Below are 21557 nucleotides of genomic sequence, written 5' to 3' on the forward strand. Positions count from 1 at the left end.
TAAGAAGATTGTTTTCATGTTTTTCAAGGGTGGTGAGCAGCATATGTACTGTATGAATGCCTTGTTTTGTTTAGTTGGTGTATACATAAGAGCCCTAGAGAGAATGTGGTTGTGCACCATGCAGTGTGGTAGAAGTCAAACAAAGATCAAGTACCTTTAAATTGGTGGAGTTTCTAACAAAGGCAGCTAAATCATCATTAGGATTCAGTGGTTCAACATCACTAGGCTGTAATCCTTCAATGTCGTGGCCTCAGGACACCAACCACACAATATAATAACATGCTAATCAACAGAGCGGATTTACATATCACATCCATACGGAGAACATTTTTGATTAAAGTGAATAAAATGCTCTATAAGCTTTTTTGGACCTTTTTCTTTCTTTCACTTACATTCTATGTGTGTGCTAGTGCGTGTGTATGTGTGTGGACAGTGTGTTCTCTCCAGACTGAAGATGAATAGGTTCCCCTGCGGTGTGTGGCTCCTCTGCTTCTCTAAGCTCTGAGTAGTTCTATAGGCTCGGAGTTAATTGCCACAGACTCTGTGCTGTTTCACATTGACCTGAGAAACATGGGAAGGACTTCTGCCACAGAAAAGGGATACTGAGGATGAAGGGAATAAAGGAGCAAAAGAAAGACAAAAGACATGTTTGGCATTTACACAGTATACCTACTGGTTAATCATGTGTGGGTGTGTTTATCACTGCCAAGTCTCTCTTCCTTCATTGCTACTTTGTGAGCATCAGTGAAGTTACTTACAAGAAAAATGTGACTACATTTTTATATTGAACACTTTGCTTCAGCCTTTAGCAAAGTACAAAAAGTGTACAGTGACAGAGTCACTATACACTGTTTTCTCCCCTTTTCTGGCTGCCCTTTTGATGTGAAGTGGCCATGACTCGCTTAGGACTGACACAGCCTGTCAAACGCCCCTCTCCAAATTATAGTCATCCCCCTGCATGGCTCCCATCTGCACCCTCACTTTTGCATAAACACACACAAACACACAAATGTCTTATTCTTTGTCGATCACCTCCCTATAATCACACGAGCATACAATATGCAGGGTGGGGTAAGAGCTCAAATATAGCACTCACATATGCCCCACTCGTTAAAGGTGAGCAGTATGTAAAGTGGTTAACTCTGCAATTTTCCTCAGAATATTGTGCAATTTTAGTGACAGGCAAGAGAAAAAAGGAAACAGTTTGCTTTGCCATTTCTTCTCAGTAGCAGCTGTAAGTATATCTTTAATGAGGCAGTCAGCCGAGGAATGTTAGATCACAACAAGGCACTCGTCAGATAGAGGACAACTTCCAGGCAGAGTAGTCAAGACGCATGGGTCTTATTACACTGTTCCCCTTCTTGCACTGCTGGGGACCATCACAAAAATATGATGATATGACATGCTCTGGGCATCCTCAGTAAAAAGAGAATCACTAAATACTTGAAGGAGAAAATGAGTCTGTTGTATGTTATTTGGTGGTGCTGAAATGTAACAATAGAGAAATAATGTCAGTTGTCTTGCCTATTGGGAAATCGCTTTTCCTTTATTAAAACCATATGCTGATGACCAAAAAGAATCAGAAGTTTATTGATGCTTGCATGCTTGATCAGTGCCTCTCCATGTGCATAATATAGTGACAAAAACAAATACAGCACAGACAGACATATACACACACACACACACACACACACACCTATGTATTATATACAGGTCAAGTACAGTATACTGTAAATACAGGGTTCCGGTCTGGTTGGTAACTGTATATTTTCATATTTCATAACATAATAATAGTGCAATCAATAACATGACAGTGATGTGTATTGTATGCAGCTATAGGCTTATAACAGTAGTTTATAGCTTATGAGTTATGTACAGGGCATATAGCTTTGCACATTGGTATTTAGAGTTATCTGATCATTACTTGGAAAGAAGAATTTTAGAAAGTTTTTTGTTTTGGTGCACGGTGATCTGAATTAGAGGGCTGCACCAGAAAAACAAGCAGATCCATTTACCCGGGGTTCATCATCACAGGATGAGAGCGGGAGGAAAGTTCATGTATGAAAATATAGCACCAAATTAAGCTTGGTTTCTCTGTTTTTTTACAAACCAATTCTCTCTTTGTGCACTAGTTATGCAGTTGGACATGTACATTTTGTTTAAACAGTTGTAACATTTTGCTAAAACAGCAATCTTTAAGACAAATCCAATCTGAAACAATAATATCACTGCTGCTCTGAAGTCTGACATCACAGCATCTGGTTTGCATCTTTTGCTATTAGAAATGACAAACTGTCAGAGAAACAAGGACACGATTCATAACGTTTTCATCCACTTTTAGGTCCCACCGCCTCGGGCTAGCTTTTTTAAAGGAATTTAATAAGGCTTATTTTCAGTTCACATCTTCGCCAGCTGGCTTATTAAACAGTTGAGTAACTGTATTAGCATGTTTATTTTAGATTAAAACAATCCATAAGGACTACATGTGTCTTATTTCCCCTGCAGGATGGGGCAGGCAGATTTTCCCCATAATGTTGTATTGTGGGCGTCAGTGATCAGAATCTCCACAGAAAAAGGCAGAATCTCATGATGCATCTGTGGGAGTGGGTGGAAATGGTCGAAGAAGTTATAAGAAAAGGCGGTTCTGGGATTGCATAAACGGTCCCTCACAGACTCTTTAATCTGAGGCACCTGTCAGAAGGGAGGAGTTAAATATGTCATGGCCATGACTAAAGACATCTGCAACCATGTTTGCTGATGGTGTACAAGTCTTGGAGGGTAGATAGGTTGATGCTAATGATAGTTTCATCAGTTTGGTTTGTCTCTAGTAGCCCGTTCTTTTCCTGTTTTGAGGCCAACCCAAAGCACACACCCAGCCTAGGTGTGTATAATTAAACCAGCTCCTCACAACTTCCTCAGCTGGCACAAGAAGTATACCCTCTGTTGGGTCTTTTCACAAAGCTTGGTCTAAACATCTCCATGGCAGCCACAGGACCTTTCTTACTTCTTTATTTTGTGCCTCCTTGCCTCCTCGATCCTCCGCCTGTAACCTGGAAATCGTTCTCTGCACGCCATCTTGAAGGACACCTCAATTTAAAATGCACCTTGAGGAGCGAGGAAACTTGCCTGAGGAGCTATAAGCGATGATACAATTTCAATCCAGGCTGCTTATAAAACTGCATAGCTATAATGGATTTTGTAACTGCAACCAATTTTTCACTTACAGAGCACAACCATGTAATGTGCAATGCGAATTAATGACAGCTTATTAACTACTGTACTCAATACCTCCCCGCAGACTCTAAAACCAGTGTAAAGTTAACTAAATAAAAATTTAACGTTAAAATATCAACAATAAACCTGCAACCTGTTTGCAGCCTCCATTTATAATTAATATGATGGCAGCCAGCGGGACGTAAATGATTACGTTAATCGACCATCACAAGTTTGGTGCGCAAACGCTCATTCATCTTTTCATAACGAACAGCAGTCGGAGTTAACCTCCCGTAGGTCATAGCTAAAGCAAAAAGCAAGCTAACGTTACATGGCCAATGCTGAGATAAACATGTTTACTAACCTCAATTTAACGTATTTTGCGTTCAGCATTTGTGCCTTGTTGTATGAAGTTTTAAAATCAAAGTTTATGATGAATGGCACAGCAGCTGCCAGTGTTTTGTGTCCTCTCTCACACGTGGCCACGCACAGCTGATACTACGTGTTACGTAGGTAGGTTATACGTAACACAGGGAGGGGAATAACAGCAAGCTCATCAGACGTTTCCTAAAAATAAACTTGTTCACGAGTCCCACACCTCGAGTCCAAGTCAAGTCTGAAGTCTTTTGAGGACGAGTCTGAAGTCGAGTCTGAAGTCACTGTGTGTGCGACTTCCCATCTCTGGGATACACCAGTGTTGTGATGTTTAAAAAAGGCAAGACATGCAGCTGGAATATACAACCTACGGCGGGAGCTGGACTTGCAGTGTTCTTTTATATTCTATTTTTCGTATTCAAGTAGTATTAGTTATTTAAGATGATCATATACCGCGGATCAAACTTCCTGTCCTTCACCATTTGTTAAGCTCCTTGAAAGGAGCTGTTCAAACCGCATTCCTTAATGACATTTCGCTTTGATATTACTTTTTTTCCTGTTGAATGGGATGTGTGGATGGGCGGGGAGGGCCGGGTCATAAAAATGAACATTGTGAATAGCGGCTGGATGAAATTGGGTGAAGCGTCTCCTGTGCGCATTTACGCAGGAGCCACAGCAGCATAACTTAATATTTAAATCTCCTGACACGCCTACAGGATCAGTCAGTATCTGATGTTAATTAAACAGGTGGTATGATGCTCATTTTCAGGTTCATAATCTTACTTAAGGGTTGTACCAGAACAGGTTTGCATGGTTTCATTTAAAAAAAAACACCATATTTGTACATTGACTGTACATTGCTGTAGCTCCTCTTTTCACCCTGTGTGTTGAAGGCTCCGTTTTAGCTTTAGAGTGATACATCTTGCCTCTACATTTGTTGGGAGTTGCACAAGCGCAGTTCCTTGTTAATGACTACTAGCCAATCAGAAGCAGAGTAGGGTGGGTCCTGAGAAGCCGGTAAACACGGCTTCGGTGCAGCTGTATGTTCCCCTTATCAGCTTAGCAACATGGACTGGAGCAAGAGTTTCAGAGTGGTAAGTTAATAATTTGTAACAAATGTATCTTTCATCCATTAAGTTTTAACTGAGCTCTATCTGTACATCACAGTAACTACTTTCTGTCCATTGACTGCCTGGAGGGTAGCTAATGTTTGGAAGGAAGAGGAGAGGCAGCAGGCGGATGTCTTGTCACTGTGTGCTGCAGCAGCCGAGTGTTTTTCCACCGGTGTTTTTGAGCGCGCGTTGGACTAGCCGCTTGGCATTTTGCTGTGTCGTCACAGGGATGAAAGGGAAACAGCTGGACTACAAATGAGCTGTTTTCAGGCAGTTCAGAGCAGTGTTTTCTGTGGTAGATGGGAACTCCCTTTGGGGTGGACTTCGGGCTTTTTCACTTTGCAAACCTATTACATGCACAAAAAAAGATATAAACTCAATAAAGGAGAGGGAAAAGGCCAAAAGGCATAATACCGTTCTGTGTTCTTCTACACATCCACAATGTCTCACACACAGTCCAGGATCATACAGTGTTGACTGTGTCATAACTGTTTAGAGTAAAGCAGCCGTCCTCTAGACACTTTGATGAAGTTCAGTAAACATGTATTTCAGAAGTTAAAAGTTTAATTATGTTTCCTCGGGAGAGTTTCCGACGTCTGTCTTGTCAAGTTTATTACGGTTTTGTTTTTGTGGGGGTTTTTTCCTCATGAGATTTGCTGTGACATTACTGCGTGCATAGAAATGTTGGAATGACTGACAGCAGCCTCTCTAATCATTGAAGTCAATTGTTAAAGAAAACACTCATGCATCAATACAACACAATAAAGAAATCACTTGGAAAGGGACATGTAGAGGTGAGGTAAAATGTCCATGCCATGCATTCAATCTCCAAATTTGAGAAAATAATTAGTTGGGTGAGTGGCGGGTGGATGACTTACGCGTACATGAGCATTCAGATAATGTCAGAGCCAAAACGCGCATCAAAATCAATTAAACTGCTATAATCAATCAAAACGAGTGCAAACAGCTGCTGGCGTCAAATGTTTGTAATATTAACCAGAGCAGTCAGTGCTGAGTTGCTGTATTTCATGTTGTAATAATAGTGCCCATTATGTATCTGTACGTCATTCCAAAGGTATAGTCGGGTGATGACAGTTGTAATTGACGTTGGAGGCTATATGAGATATATTTTACTGTGTCATTTCTTAAAGGTACTGATGATGAAATGCTCAGCTCATCAAGCTGAGAGCTGAAATGATCTGAATGAGAATGAAAGTTACTGGATGCATCTCAGGTACGAAAAGTAGAGGAGCGAGGAGTCGAGGAGGTACAAACAGAGAAATGAGGAAGGCCTACAGTATTGAGTATAGTGAAGGAAGTGGTATGGGGAGTTGAGTGTCAGATAATATTTGTCTAGAGGGAAAAGAGCAGTGAGGAGAACACACATCCCTGGGGAATGCCAGAACTGGATGCTAGTTTCCCTTAGCCTTTCCAGTTTCTTCACCTGTCTTACAGGAAGTTGGTGATCCACTGGTAAAAGTGTGAGTTGAGTGACTGAGTTTTAAGCAGAGGATTTCCAGAACAACATCAAGGATCCTTACAGTAACTAAAGATGTTGCAGGATAGAGTGCAGTGCCATAATGACTGCTTCATTAACCTAAGTGTTTGCTCTGTGAGTGAACTGCAGGGGATCCAACAGAGGGGCTGTGTTGTGCTTTAGGTGTGCCAGCACTAGTTCAAAGAATTCAGTGACCACATGGCCTGTTGTCATTGTCCCCGTCATGCAAGCTTTTATGGGGAACAGTATGATTTTGGAGTATTTGTAGCAGGAGAAAACTTCACACAAATTGAGTGATCTGCTTAAGATCTGTGTGAAGACGAGAGCCACTTGGTCACCGCAGGCCTTCAGACAGAAGAGAGAAACGTCATCTGGGCCTGGGGCTTTTCTGGTCTTTTGTCTCTGAAAGAGTCACAGGACATCCTCTTCACTGATGCAGCCTGTGGGTTGAATGGCAGAGTGGTGTTTGAAGGGAAATCATTTAGAATTGTAGGTTGTTCAGTTTTGGCCGTGAAACAGTTTTTATGACTGTATGTTTTTCAATGAGTCTTGCATGGAACACATGCTCTCCATACAGGTCCTTAAGCTCAGTCAGATCATTGACAAATGTTCCCACAATGTTAACCACAGGCCTTTTGCATTTTGGTTTTTCCCTGTAAACCAGGGCTGGACCGGTGATTTGGCATACCGGGGCAAATTCCCGATGTGCCAATGCACCTTCGGGGCCGGTGTAACGTAAATTATGTATTTACATAACTGTTGCCCATAAAGCATGGACAACAGCCCATTGATTCATTTTTTATACTGACACTGGACCGGCCTAATCACATCTCTTACTAGCTCCACCCCCTCTGCTCTCTGTTTCTTGCGTTACACCCCCCCAAAGGAATCTTCAGACGGAGGCCACCAAATGCGCGAAAACAACAGATGTGTTTGCTCCCGGGGCTGCAGTAGCTTTAACATCATCAGCTGCGGTACCCAACGTAGAGCAGGCACAGGTACTTGAAGTAGTAAAGGAGAGCTGTGGCACCTGTCAGGCAGAGGAGGAGGCGTGTGTTTAGCGAGTGACAAAGTGACAGGGCCGAGTGAGAAAGCAGGAGGAGAGTGGAGGTGAAGCGGTAAGCATGAGTAGCTTAACCTGTAGGGAGGGGCAGGGAGGGAGGGTCATTTACACTGGGGATGCTGGGGACATGTAGGCTACCCACCACTTTTTGAAAGCATTTTTTTAAGAATGTTCTGAAAAATAGCTTGCAACAAGAAATGTTAACAAATAAAAATGCTATGAAAAAGGTTTATTTGCACAATAAGCCTGCAATGCAATGTAAATATAGAAGAACTCTTTTCCAAGTAACTTAAGCTAAAAGCAATAATAAGCTACTGATTACTGCATCATATTCTATTATATTTTTTATATTCTGAATTGTCACCTGCCACCTGAATTTTGTGCTTCCCTGGTGCAAAAAATGTCTCCAGAAAATGTCCCCAGAATGCAGGAATGTTTAATGCTCAAAATCTTCTGTTGGAGACCCCCCCTATCAACTATTTCCTCAATCAATCCTAAATAGTAGGCCTATTAAAATATATTCTTGTCTTGTTGTCATGGCCCCAATGTTGTGCAATGTTACATCTCAAAAGTGTTTCGTCACACCCCTAATCTGAGCCCTTAAATGGAAGGATGGTGTTTTGGTGATGGGTGTCCGACCAATTTTGGTGGGCTGCCTAGGCCAAAAATGCCAGGGCCAATTTTTTGTCCCAGTCCAGCCCTGCTGTTAGCTGTGAGAAGATGACTATTCAGAGGGCTCAGAAGCTGCACGGGGGACAGAGCAGTAAGCATCCTTTAATACTGTGTACCAGTGTGTCTCTTTCCCTAGTGGGATACTTACTTGCTGTATTTGTGCAGTTCATGGCTGAGGTTTGCTCTGTTAAAATCCCCCAGAATAATGACAGGAGAGTTGTGTTGCTCTTGCTCCATACTGGTTATCTGCTTAGCCAAGCGCTGCAGCGCCTCCCTCACACAGGCTTGAGGCGAGATGTAAACACTGGCTAGAATAAAGGAGTAAAACTCCTGTGGTGAATAAAACGGCTTAACGTTAATGAAAAGAGCTTGAAGGTGAGGCAACAGATTTTCTTTAACACTGTGACATCAATACACCAACCTTCACTGATATAAAAGCAAATTCTGTCTCCCCTAATTTCTCTGATACTCCTTAGAGTAGAAAAGCAGGCAGATATAATGCTGTGTCCAGGGTAGATTCACCTCACCAGGTTTACGTGACTGAAAGTGCAATGAGTATGGAGTCCTTGTTGGTTCTGTTAAAGAGCAACAACTTGTCTATTTTATTTCACAGATATTCATCTGGTGAATACTCGTGAGCAGACTCTGAAAATCCCATGGTTGGGATTTTAGCAGTACTAGCATGTTTCCCTTGCTACTTCAGAGGACTGCTGCTCATCAAACTAGAACATCCATTAAACTTCCTGTGTGAGAAATACAGCGTCCAAATGATAATAAGGAATGAACAGTTTTTCCCCAAATGCTTCAAAAATCAGGAGTGCAGTGTCAGTTTTTTATTTACAGAATTGGCTTTACCTGTAACGGCTTTCTTTGTTAGATTCTTCACACACTTATTGTACTGCTCATACTGACTTCACATGACACAAAATTTTGATTGAATAAAGAAAAGTTGTCCGTGTAAAATATATTTAAAAACTCAATGAAAACAGAGGCAGGCAAACCTTTCTTATATATAATAAATAAACGGATGACAAATATCCAATCCAGAAGTTGATATGACAACAAATGACTATTAATTAGTTGGAGCTACCAGAAAACCAGAATTCCATTTAGACGTATTGATTAAGTTTGTAATGCTCCACTGATTAATAAAATTGAGTACTGCTCAAGAATGTTAAGTATTTCTGTTTTCTGGAACAATATTTGAATGTAATTTCAAACATGCTCTTTGGGGGTTTTCCTACAATTATACCTCCATACACCTGACAGTGTGAGCTAAAATGATAACTAAACCAACAACTAAACTTGACAAATGGTACTCAAAACTCTTTGGCAACATTTCTTCTGAAAGTCACTTCCTGGATGATGGGTTTCACTAAAAGAAAGGACAATATGTATTGGTTATGTCAACTTTAGACTGATATTCCATAGTTCTACAATACACACTAGCTACAGTGAAACCTTGGAGTTTTTGGTAAAATATTTGTACAAATTATGGCTAAGGTTCATGGGCACAAAGACAGGAGAGAGGACATTAATATGACAATAGACTATTGTCTATCCCTTTTCTGCTGGATGTAAGTGCTGCTTTGAACACTACAGACAATGGTATGTTAATGTAATAGGCCATCTGGAAAACTAGGTTAGTCTCTTTGGGACAGTATTAAACTGTTTCAGGACCTATATTACAGGTAGACAAGTCTACATCAGCCTCGGAGACCAGGTGTCTAATAGATTTGATGGCAACAGTGGAATTGCCTTGACCCAGTTTCATGCTCTTTATACGTGTTCCTTTGGGAGAGATTATTAGCAATGTGTTAGTTTTTACAGTTATACATGCAGAAAATATTTCTGTGGAGCCATATACCCAAATTATGTTTGATATCTGCTTGCATGACATAATCTATATCTAAATAACTGCAAGTAAGTGTTTGATGACTTCAGGTCAGTCTTCACTTTGACAAGATAAGATAAACCTTAATTGATCTAAGTGTGGTTGTTGCAGGAGCACAAGTACAGATAAATAGAGAAAGAAAAAGAAATAAGAGGTGCATAAAACTAAAATAAGAATGGAATAAAAAATATATACAAAAGTATTTGGAGACAAAATTAAAAGGTAAAGTGACAGTGGTGTGATTAATAGCAGCAGAGTCAGCAAGTCTATGTAAACAGTGTGCAGCAGACTAATGTATGAACGAACAGATAAACAAAAGGATGATTCAATAAACCCAAGTTGGGGTTACTTGTGTAAATGGTTCATCAAACACAAATCTGATCTTTGCAGAGCATGTATACACCAACACAAACATAATAAACTTAAAAGCTAAAGTAAAAGTGAAATGCTTTATCTCCTGAAGGCATTGTATAAGACGTCTTCTCTTAAACAGGTCAGTCTCCATTTGCCAGATAGAACCAGTTTTGCACACATGTGATATGGGGAACAGAGCACGTCTTCAAGGTCTTTCAAATCATGACCCCCACACATGCAGTTGGCCACAAGTGAAGGCCTTTCAATTTAAATGTGCAATGTGTAAGAAATGGCCATGAACTAACATTGTCAACATAATGTGACTGAACCAATTGCCTTGTTAACCCATACAAAATTCATTCAAACTAAAGACACAAAATAAAACTCACCACAACTGTCTTGGTTAGTCTTTCCACTCTTCTAGTTCAATCACCAATTCTAGTTTGGCTGAAATAAACCCTTAATTCACTGAGTTAGATGTGAAAATAATCTGGCTCTACACGCTGTTGCTGCCTCTTTGAAGCCCAACCTCTCTCTCACTCCTCTCCTGCTTGACCCCTCTCTTGTCCCCGCCTAAACCCACCATATGTTCTTTGTCTCCCGAGTCAAGAGTCCTGCTTGGAGCTGCTGTAAATCACCTTGGTACTGTATTTCCTGTCATCAAACTGGCCTCAACTGGTCTTGAAGGCTGTGTTTGGCCCAGGTCCGGGCGTGTTCACTGGAAGGCTGCTCGCCCAGCTCTCGGTTCTGGTACCCATTCTGACTCAGTCAGCTAACAGGACCATTAATTTATTTGCATGACTAACTGGGATAACTAGCTAACAGCAGTTATGACATGATATACGATATGCTGCCCCCTATTTTTTTGGACTATAAATTTGACAGGTAGAGTGTAATATCAAGTCTTACACACTGTACCTTTTGAAAGAAGTGAAAAAAGGTCCAAAATCAAAGATTCAGGCTTGTTGTCAAAGCAGACAACTTAACACATATAAACACAAACTGAAGTTGCAGACCTAATCATTACCAATGAGTCACCATTAAAACTATGCTTTCATCATTAAACAATAACTTCAGACTGTCTTAAATCAAAGTGATACACTGTGGCAATTTTATCATATATAGAAATAGAACAAATCCCTTTCCAAGTGGGAAAGATTATTGCAATTACTCTCGATAGCACTGACACATTTTTTTTGTAAATCTATAGGCATTTCAACTACTTGACACTTAAGCTGCCAAACGAAAATATATCCTAATTGATTTTCTCAGAACTGGGCCCTTTTCTGGTGCTAAATTAAGTTTAGTGGCTTGTGAATATGGTACAAAATGTGCTAGAATTTTTATCATGTGTGATTGCTTCATCCTGCACACACATCCCATAGGAACTATTAAATGCACTGTTGGTGGCCATTTAAAAACAAAGTTTTTAACATTGTGTGCATCAATTATTCATTTTCTCATCGTGACTATTATTGTCACTATCATCATACTATTATATGTTCAATACATATACCAAAAATCTGAATTTAGCTGCATATTCATTAATTAATAATGAAAATCTCCAGCAGTGGCAGGTGGGCAATACTGTTCTGGAGGAGATAGCTGCAATGAATTTCTTTCTAGGCTACAGGCAAGCATGGATCCATTTTTCATTTTTGCCCTGAGGGTAATCGATGATGGGGGTGACGAGACAACAGCACACCCTGAATGAGCAAGGGCACTCTGAAAGGTTCAAAGTAGCCTGCCGGCTCATTCAAATTCAGTCTGCTAAATCCTGTGCTTTCCATATTCCCAACATGTTCCTACAGCATACCATAGGGAGATCTAGCTGGCCCTCTAACCACATTTTTTTATTTTTTACTATGGGCTGCACTCTGTAATGGCTTCAGGTCAGCAAAGAGACCTAGATCTCCATTAATTCACATAAACTCAACACTTTACAGTATGTACAAACATTCCTATATCTTAAGGACACAGAGTGGTGAAGGTGATGAAGAACCCAAATTTAATTATTTTGTGAATCAGAAATTACTGAGGGTTATGTCAGCTGGACAAGTGTAAAATCCATTAGATTATTTAATTTCTGTTGTAGATTAATGTGACAGAATGCTCTGTTTTATTAATTTTTTTTTAACTAATAGATCTTTCAAGAGTAAAATATATAACTGATAAGACTCACGGTGCAAATCAACTCCGCCCAGCTGATTGACACCAGCGTAACCCGCTCATGCTGTGAGTCCAGACAGCTGTGATGAGTGGTAATGTAGGTGATAGAGTTTTGCAACATAAACCTCTCAAAAAAAAGCGCAGCCTTGCTCTGTTTGGGACTGTGAGCTGCACTTTATCTGAGCTGCTGAAGTTAACATGTGTGGATTTGTGGTGAGATTTCTGCCTGATCACAAGTGTTTCATTTACTTTCGGTTTCACATGCAGCATGCAGTTCCAAACTGTGTCGGTCAAACGGTCTAAAGGGGATAATGTTACTACCAGCAGATCAATAACGTAATGTAGAGCAGAGTAAAGGGCAGGTAGAATTCTCATCAAATGATGATCTTAGTTTTGTAATATTCTGCCTTTTTTCTGGACATGTCGGAGAACACAGATAAGTGGGAGAGATTTTAAATGTGCAGAAAGTTTTGAACATGTGCGGGAAAGCTGCTGAAACACAGGAGCTATTAAAGCCCAGGAGTTTATAACCAAATTAGAATATAATAATTTATCATTGAGGTGACTAAATTAGGAGGGATTATATTACATGAGAAAAGTTGATCTACAGGAGAAACATGTCTGAAAGCAGTACAGAATGACTGAGAGCTGCACTCCATTATATTCTGTTATAGTTAGGCTATAGAGTTTGAATTGTCACCTACCATCAGAATTTTGTGGGGGTGGGCCCTGTTCTTTGGTAGATTGAATTTCACTTTATCCTATCATCCAGGTTCTCATACCATCAAGTCTGATGAATTGTCACGGCAGTTCTCCGTGGAGGAGTCCAATTCCGATCCAGAACAAATCCTGTCGCCCACCTGCTTTGTCTATTTCATCGTTAGTAAGATGGACTCTGAATCAACAAGCCAACCCAGATAAAGGAGCCTCTAATCGTCTCTTGGTCCCTGATTCTATCGGCTCTCAGGTCATCAAGTCGGCCCACTCTGGCTCAACTGCCTGGGTCACCTCTGGCTAAATCGGACACTAGGCTTCTACATCTGCCGTTCTGGTGGTCAAGCATTGAAGCAGACACAAGGTCCTTTATCTCCGCCTGTTCAGTGTGTGCTCAGAATAAGCCATCTACCAAGCCCAGCTTAGGCCTTCTCCACCCCTGGTCTCACATTGTCCTAGATTTTGTCACCAGCCTCCTTCCCTCTAATGGTAAAACTGTTATTCTTACCGTTATTGATAATTTCTTTAAGACTGCTCATTTTCTTTCCCTGCCCAAGCTTCACTTTGCTTGGGAGACCACTGACCTCCTACATCACATTCACCCCATTCACACATATTGGTGCCAACTGCTCACCAGAAACAGAAATTAACTCATTAACTCAACTCATTATTAACTCAACACCTCCTCTGGCATGTTACCTTTTCTCTGCTCTCTTGGTTACCAACCCACCTTGCTTTCTATTCAGGAACACAAATTGGCTGTCCCCTCTGGCCAAGCTCAGATGCAATGCTGTTTGTAGGACTGCCCTACTCCGCTCTCCCACCAGACCCAGGCAAACCGCCGCAGCACCCCAGCTCAGCGCTCCCTAAAGCAAGACTCTCTTAAGTACAATGTCACCAGTTTTGCAAAAAACTTTTTTGCATCTAGTTCACATATTGGTCTCTATGTTATGAAGTTTGGTTTGCTCCACTAGCCTGTGTAACAGTATAGGTTCTGCAGCATGTTAATTCTGAGTTGGTTTGAGAGTGCGTGGCCATCTAAAAATTATATATATAAATTCAGTTTCAAGTTTCCTTTATTAGTAATTTAAGATTGCCTAAATGAAGAATTTTCTTGGTTTCATTGTAACAAAAACAGTGAACAGAAATGACACACACAATTAAACAGATAATTAACCATGTGTACAATATTTAGAGTGCTTGCAAACTGAGCTGCCCACAGACCGATTAATGTATACAGTATTGCTCCTAAAGCGTATATGTATGCGTGTGAAAGAGTTCTTTAATCTAGAGCACTGATGGGAGAGTATCTCAGTTGTGGTATAGCACGTCCATGACCTTGACCATGGCCGAGTGTGTATTTTCTTCAAGTTCCACTTACTTTACCAGTCTGATCTTCAGCAAATTGTGATGAGACCTTTAAAAAAAATACACAGACTTACCATGATGATAGCTCATAAACACTGAAAAAGCCAAATTCCCTATAAGGAAAAAGAATTTCTGCAACTGCTTATTGTTTTGGGACTGGTGTTTTTGTGTAAGCAGACCAGATTTGGTGATCAGTAATGCACTCGTAAGAATATGAAATAGCATATTATCCCAGTATATTTCCCATGAATGCCAATTGGGCAATGAACTTTCTTGTTTAATGACATCTTGGTTTTATGAAGTAAGCTAAGTTGTTTACGCATCAACTTTGTTTGATGTAATGACTCATCACTGATGGGCATCTCGCCGGCTTCAGAGTGTTGTCCTGACCACAATGTCACTATTTCAGTTAGCCATGAATATAGTGTAGTCACAATATGTATGGCATGTTGAAAGTGGGAGTACAGTAGCCCTGAAGGTCAATGGATCAGTACTTAAAGAGCGAGTGCGTGAATTGTGGCTAATGGTTCAGAAGTGCAGAATTGAAGTAAAAAACCCCAGGTCATGTTTTCAGTGTTTAAAGAATGTATGTCTCTTGAAAGTTGTATGCTTATGGCACAGCACCGTTCACCTCACCCTAAATGTGGTGACATGACAAACAACATTGCACTGAGGAATGTCACTGGGGACGTTTGGCAATACAGGGATAATAGTTGATAATATGTAGCAAGTAAAGACTGAGATCCCAGTAAGATGTTGATTATGTCTGTGAAAATAGTGATTAGATGTTGGCACGTTGAGTCACACTCCTCAGCTGCAGTTGTTTGATTATATCACCTCATGTATTCACCCTCATGTGCTTATATTTATACAGTTTTTTTTGGGGGGGGAGGTTTTTTTTCCTTTTTATATTTGATAGAACAGCTGAAGAGAGACAGGAAATGTGGGAGAGAGTGAGGGAGAAAAGTTGCTGTAATCAAATCCAGGTAAGGACTTATATAGTATATGGCGCGCTCCCTCATATGTGCTTTTTTGGTTGTCAATTCATACTTCACACCTGATGTGAGAGACCGGCTTTCAGGCTCTGTCTCATGCTCTCTTGCTTACGGAACAAATGTCAGGGCAATTAAAAAGGAGCTACAAGGCCACTCTATAAATACAATATGTGATAAGAAAGTCTCATTCAATTAAGATGATCTGAATATGCTGTGGGTGTCATCACTGCCACTCTGTTCACAAGAGCACACTTCACCAGTGCAAGCAGCTAACTTTGACCAGCCATGATTGAGAAGAAATATTTTGGTGCATCTAATGAAAAGTGGTGTGAAGACGAGGAATTTGGCTTTGGGAAAGTTGATAATTTCACACATGAATGTTGGCATTCTTTTCCTGTCAAATTTGAGAGGAGGCAGGACCAATGTGTCATGCTGCCAGCAAGAAATACAAGAATTTGGACAAGCACAATCTGTAACTTACGAATTTAACAGAAGGTGAAAGTTGAAAAGATGTAGGGTTAAAAAAAAAATTATACTGTTGTTCTGTTTGTCATGTGAAAAATAAAAATATTGCAGATGAATTACTGGTCTTTTGGCTCGTGTTGTGATTTTGTGGTGCTGAATAGACAGCTCTCATAAAGTGCCCTTTACACACTTCTTTTAATTTGCTGCAATATTTTTTGTCGCTGTCACTGAAGCAGTTTTCATTTTCACTGTTCAACTGCTATTATTGAATTCTTGATGATATGAAGGCAAAGTCTTCTAATCCCTCTCTGTCTGCCTCTCTTTGGTTTTCTCTTTATCTTGCGCTATCACTCGCCATGACTAGCCATTTCACTCTGTAAGCTTTCCTCTTTCTGCTTTGAATTTGAGAGCTGTACTTGTGACTTCATGTCATAGTGGCTGTCATTGTGTTGTTAATGAGGTGATATTTTTGTAATGTCTTTTAATAAAAATATGACTACAGCTGGTTGAAAACTACTTTCCAGGCGTTTGGCCTGCCATGGTATTGGGCCTATAGTACACGTGTGTATGAATCACACATTGCCTAACACACACAAATACATCCACAAACCCGAGCCACTTACCGAGCCAGTGTTCACCAGTGATTTTGCCAAATCCTTCACGATAGGACTCCCATCCTCTGAAGAAGTTGACCGAGCCATCCTCCCTGCGCTGGATTACCTACACAGCGAATACAGCAATGCAAAAAGTCAGGGGTCAGAAAAGATTCATCTCACACAGAGCGTTTCATCCTCCTCTGTGATGAGTCATTCTACGTCCCACTGTTGGTGCTGAGCTCATCTAGAACTAAACTAAATTATCTCATAAATGCTTGCTCTTTCACAAATGAATAATGCAAATACTCTTCCCACTAAAAAGGCAATTTGTCGGAAGCTTATAAAAGGAATCCATTAAATCTTGACTGACTTTGAATCAAATCGCCATGGAATCTATATCATAAATTGAAATTCCAGAAAAGAGATGATAATTATAAAACTTGTGCTGCAAACAATAATCCTCAATACATGCAGAGAGGTGAAATGTCTCTTCGTATACCCCGAATCATGAAATTCTATAAAGTAATGGTGTGTAGAGAAATGATGTGGTAGGTTTTTTATTGAATGAGAAAGAAATATCAGCAAATAGCAAATATTTAGCAATTTGGCTCAGCTGTGCACGCTCGCACATGCGTCAGGGTGTAGTATCTCTATCAACCAATGAAATACTCCATCCATTAAAAGTGCTGACATTCCGAGTGTCAGGCTGAGGATGAAAGGAAATTGGAAATGTGCTCCTGAGGAAGAAATGCATGCAGATGGAAAATAGTCTAGGATGTTGGAAGGCTGTGTTAATGTTGAAAAGACAAAGAAAATTCCCTTAGACAGTTTATGTTCAGCGTGACTAATTCCCTAATATAACATAAGGTACCAGATGGCACCAACAGCCATATTTGCTTTTAACATCCATGCAGACAAAAAAAAACAAAACAAAAAAAATCCAGCAGAGCAATGGCAAATGGCTTCATCCCCATCATTTTCATCTTCATAATTGTCTTCATTGTGATCATCTTAATCATCATTACTGTATCATCCTCACTTATCAACAACATCTAGCGATTGTAGGGATTTCCTTCCCTACCCTCAAAGAAGCTGGATTTCTCATATCCTTAAGAGGTTTCTGAATTCTTCCAGCATACGTCCAAAGATAGATTCTTCTCCCTTATTCAAGAGATATGACCATCTTCAAACCTAAATTTTGTCAGATTCAAGCTTCTTCCTCTCATCAGTCATTTTTCCAGGGACCTCAACTCTCCGGGATTTCCAAGTCTACACAGTAGGTCCTGTAATTTTCCTATTCAAAGTTTCCAAAGATTCCAGCTCTCCTGCATCCTTTGTCACTCACTATATCCAAGTTAGACATGCTCTCTTTTGATTGATGAAGTCTTCTGTTCATATATATTTCAGACTGTCAACTATAGAAATGAGGCCAATAATGATATCAATATTTGGTAGTTTACAAGACATGATGATATATTGGCAGATTGCATTGGTAGTATTTTCTTTAAAATACACAGAATACAGAAACTATTGTTTGTAGCAAAAGTTACTCAAACAGGAGTAAACTGAGCATTTTTGGGAACTTATTTCATCTGTGGATTAATATGCATTTGTTGCCCAAGTTTATTTTGCTTCAATCACACACAGTCCTGCTGCCGTAAAATACTTAGGCCTTGTTCAGCGTAAAGAACCCAATGATGTGTTTAATAGTTTTTAGACAACAAGGAGATCAATTGCACAGAAGAATAAAATATCTCCCACTTTGACTACACAGGCAAATCTTTTTAGTTAGATCAGTTCATTGTTATTTTGGTTCTTTTCATGGATTTTGCTTCTCTTTTTAGTGCAACTAAAACATACAATTGACAATTGTTTCTTCTGCATGTAATGGTATGACATTTTTCTTTCAGTGATGCCTGTAAACAATGCTGCATGGAGGTATCAAATAAACATAAATAAACAAAGGGATTTTGATCAGCTGTTGCACAAGACTATCACAGGCTTTCCCCCAGTAGTGATGCATTAGACTATGAAACTAGTTTCCCAGTTATCTGTAACAATGTCACTGATTATACTTCCTCAAGCCGACATGAAAATCTAACGACAGTTATTAGCTACAGCTACATAATTTGCCCCCTTATATTAAATCCGAAACTGAGGTAAAGCTAATTAATATGACACTGACTGACTGTTATTAACGTGAGTAATAATTTACTGTAGTCTTGTATTACTCATTTACAAATTATATAGGACTGTATCCCCTGTGTATAAGAAACCATTAAGTGGTGAGACAGAAACAGAAGCACAGTAATATTTTTTCTGTATCTATACTGTGGATATATAGCCTATATATTATTTTTGGAGATTTCAATATTAATGTATAAAATATATAAATAATGTTATAAATCTTTCATACACAGGGCTGGAGTGCAGCTCATTTTCACATTCCCAGTGTTATGCTACTGGACGGCTTAAACGGAGAGTAACTGATTCTGCAGAATGATTGTTGATATTTGAAATCAACTTCCAAACAAATACACCCCTCCCTTCATTGCTCCCTTAGAATGTCTGCTCCCCAAATTTCAAATCTCAGAGGTTTCTCCAGCATGAAACACCTTTGCCCTTGCCTGGTCGTATCACTTTCTTCTCTTCAGACCTTTTCCATTTCAGCTGTTTCTTGGCCATCTCTTCTTCACAGTGCCTGGATTCCAGCATGTTCAAATGTGCCAGTGTATAGAACTACGTCTGCCACGGCTCCTGTGCATGAGCACTAACACCACCTGTTGGCTGGAACAATGTTGTGAGGAAGTCCACATTATTTTCTTTTACGTTCCATTTACAGGCCCAGGGCTGTGTAAGAAAACCACATTTTTGTTCAGAGAGCTAGCAAACTGTGAGGAGCTACTCGCTGAATTTAACAAAAAGTTTATTGGATTACAATCACTTACTCTCCCTTTAATGCACAGATGAAGTGGTGTCAACTACACTGTAATTTGGTTAATAAAACAGTACTAACATTGTATTCTAATCTTCTGTTATTTTTCAGAGTGGAGATAGTGACAGGAATGCTGTGTTAAAATTGCTACTATACTTAACACATGACATCAAGTATACTCAGTCCCAGGGTACAGGCACAGTATGACGATAGTCTAAATGGAATACCATCTCAGGGATATTCTAGACATAAATATAGTGATTTTAGTCACTTGAATCTATGTCTATGAAAATACACAAATCGATAATAAAACAATGAATAAAACCCTCTATAGTAGTGTTTCTCAACGGGGGCGGTGATGTGCACCCAACTCGCTCTGTGAGTCGCAGACAGTTTGTGCCAAAGCAGACATATACTGTAGTTTCAGTAGGCTATAAAAATGTAACTTAAAAACTGAAGCCTTGTCTTGCTCTATTGGGGATTGTAAACGGCACTTTATCAGAGGTGCTGAAGTTAACGTGTGTGGAATTATTCGTGAGCTTTCTGTGTGATCACAGGTGTCGGTTAGTTTATTTTTCCACCGGCATGAGCACCTCCTCGTCTCATCCAGTTCTGTCTGTTAGACGGCGAGGGGATACTTCCAGCGAATCAGTGACATAATGCAGTATAGGGTATGTAGTAAAATATTATGAATTCTCTTTAAATAGGCTAATGACGTTAGTCTCCAATTGCGACTTTTTTTCTTTACCTGTCAGAGAACTCAGATATGTGGGAGAGATAGGCTAATGAATGTGCATAAAGTATATGAGCAGATAAGTTACAGTGTCCCATACGTTCATTTATTTGTGTCGGCCTGACTGACCACATATTGATTTTCGATTTTTTTTTTTTTTTTTTTACTAGGCCTATTTAAAATGGTTTGTGAGCTGCAGGCAGCGCGTATTCGCGCAGCACATCCTCTCGCTCGTCTCTCTCATCCGTCCCTCGATCTTTCCCTCGTTAACACAGCTGCACACATCTGTCCAACACAACGCTGTCAATGTCGGAGTCCCAGCTATTAAAAGTTATTAGCAAGCATGTAAGGAGCCTAGCTAATAAGGAGAGCTAAGTTAATGTTTGAATACAGCTGGGTTTTCGAGGCTAGCATGCTGTATCTGCGCCACAGTTACACTGTCATTCTGTGGGAAGCACTGAGTTATGATAAGTTACAGTGGGGGAAATAAGTATTTGACCCCTTGCTGATTTTGCAGGTTTGCCCACTTACAAAGAATGCAACGATCTATAATTTTAATCATATGTACATTCTAACAGTGAAAGACAGAATCCCAAAGAAAATTCCAGAAAATCACATCATATGAATTTATTAAAATTGATAACCATCTGATGAGGAAAAACAAGTATTTGACCCCCTGGACAAACAGCATGTTAATATTTTGTAGAAAAGCCATTATTGGCCAGCACAGATGTCAAACGGTTTTTATAGTTGGTGACAAGGTTTGTGCACATTTCGGCAGGGATGTTGTCCCACTCCTCCCTGCAACCAGCCTCCAAATCATTCAGGTTCCGAGGTTGTCGCCTGGCAACTCGAATTTTAAGCTCCCTCCAAAGATTTTCAGTTGGATTCAGGTCTGGAGACTGGCTAGGCCACTCCAGAACCTTGATGTGCTTCTTCTTCAGCCACTCTTTTGTTGCTTTGGCAGTGTGCTTAGGGTTGTTGTCGTGCTGAAACACCCATCCTCGACCCATCTTCAGCTCTCTCACTGAGGGAAGGAGATGTTGGTCCAGAATTCCACGATACATGGCCCCGTCCATCCTCCCCTCAATACGATGGAGTTGTCCCGTCCCCTTGGCTGAAAAGCACCCCCAAAGCATGATGTTGCCACCACCATGCTTGACGGTGGGGATGGTGTTCTTTGGGTTGTACTCGGTGTTCTTTGCCCTCCAAACACGACGAGTTGAGGCCAAAAAGTTCTATTTTGGTCTCATCTGACCACATCACCTTCTTCCAGGCCTCTTCTGAGTCGTGGTGGTGAATGGCGAACTTCATGCGGGCCTGTACATGTTTCTTCTTGAGCAGGGGGACCTTGCGTGCGCTGCAGGATTTCAATCCATGACGGCGTAGTGTGTTACCAAC

General features: G+C 40.3%; 1 protein-coding gene across 1 annotated transcript in view; it reads right to left on the reverse strand.

The window, feature by feature from the left end:
* Positions 1 to 21557, reverse strand: part of fibcd1b (fibrinogen C domain containing 1b) — a 95531-nt gene that overhangs the window by 26646 nt on the left and 47328 nt on the right. Inside the window, exon 5 of the mRNA XM_046067736.1 lies at positions 16516 to 16612. Coding sequence (XP_045923692.1) covers positions 16516 to 16612 — 97 coding nt within the window. The remainder of the gene's footprint in view (positions 1 to 16515; positions 16613 to 21557) is intronic.

This window comes from Micropterus dolomieu, linkage group LG13 (assembly GCF_021292245.1).
Source record: "Micropterus dolomieu isolate WLL.071019.BEF.003 ecotype Adirondacks linkage group LG13, ASM2129224v1, whole genome shotgun sequence".
Lineage (NCBI taxonomy): Eukaryota > Metazoa > Chordata > Actinopteri > Centrarchiformes > Centrarchidae > Micropterus > Micropterus dolomieu.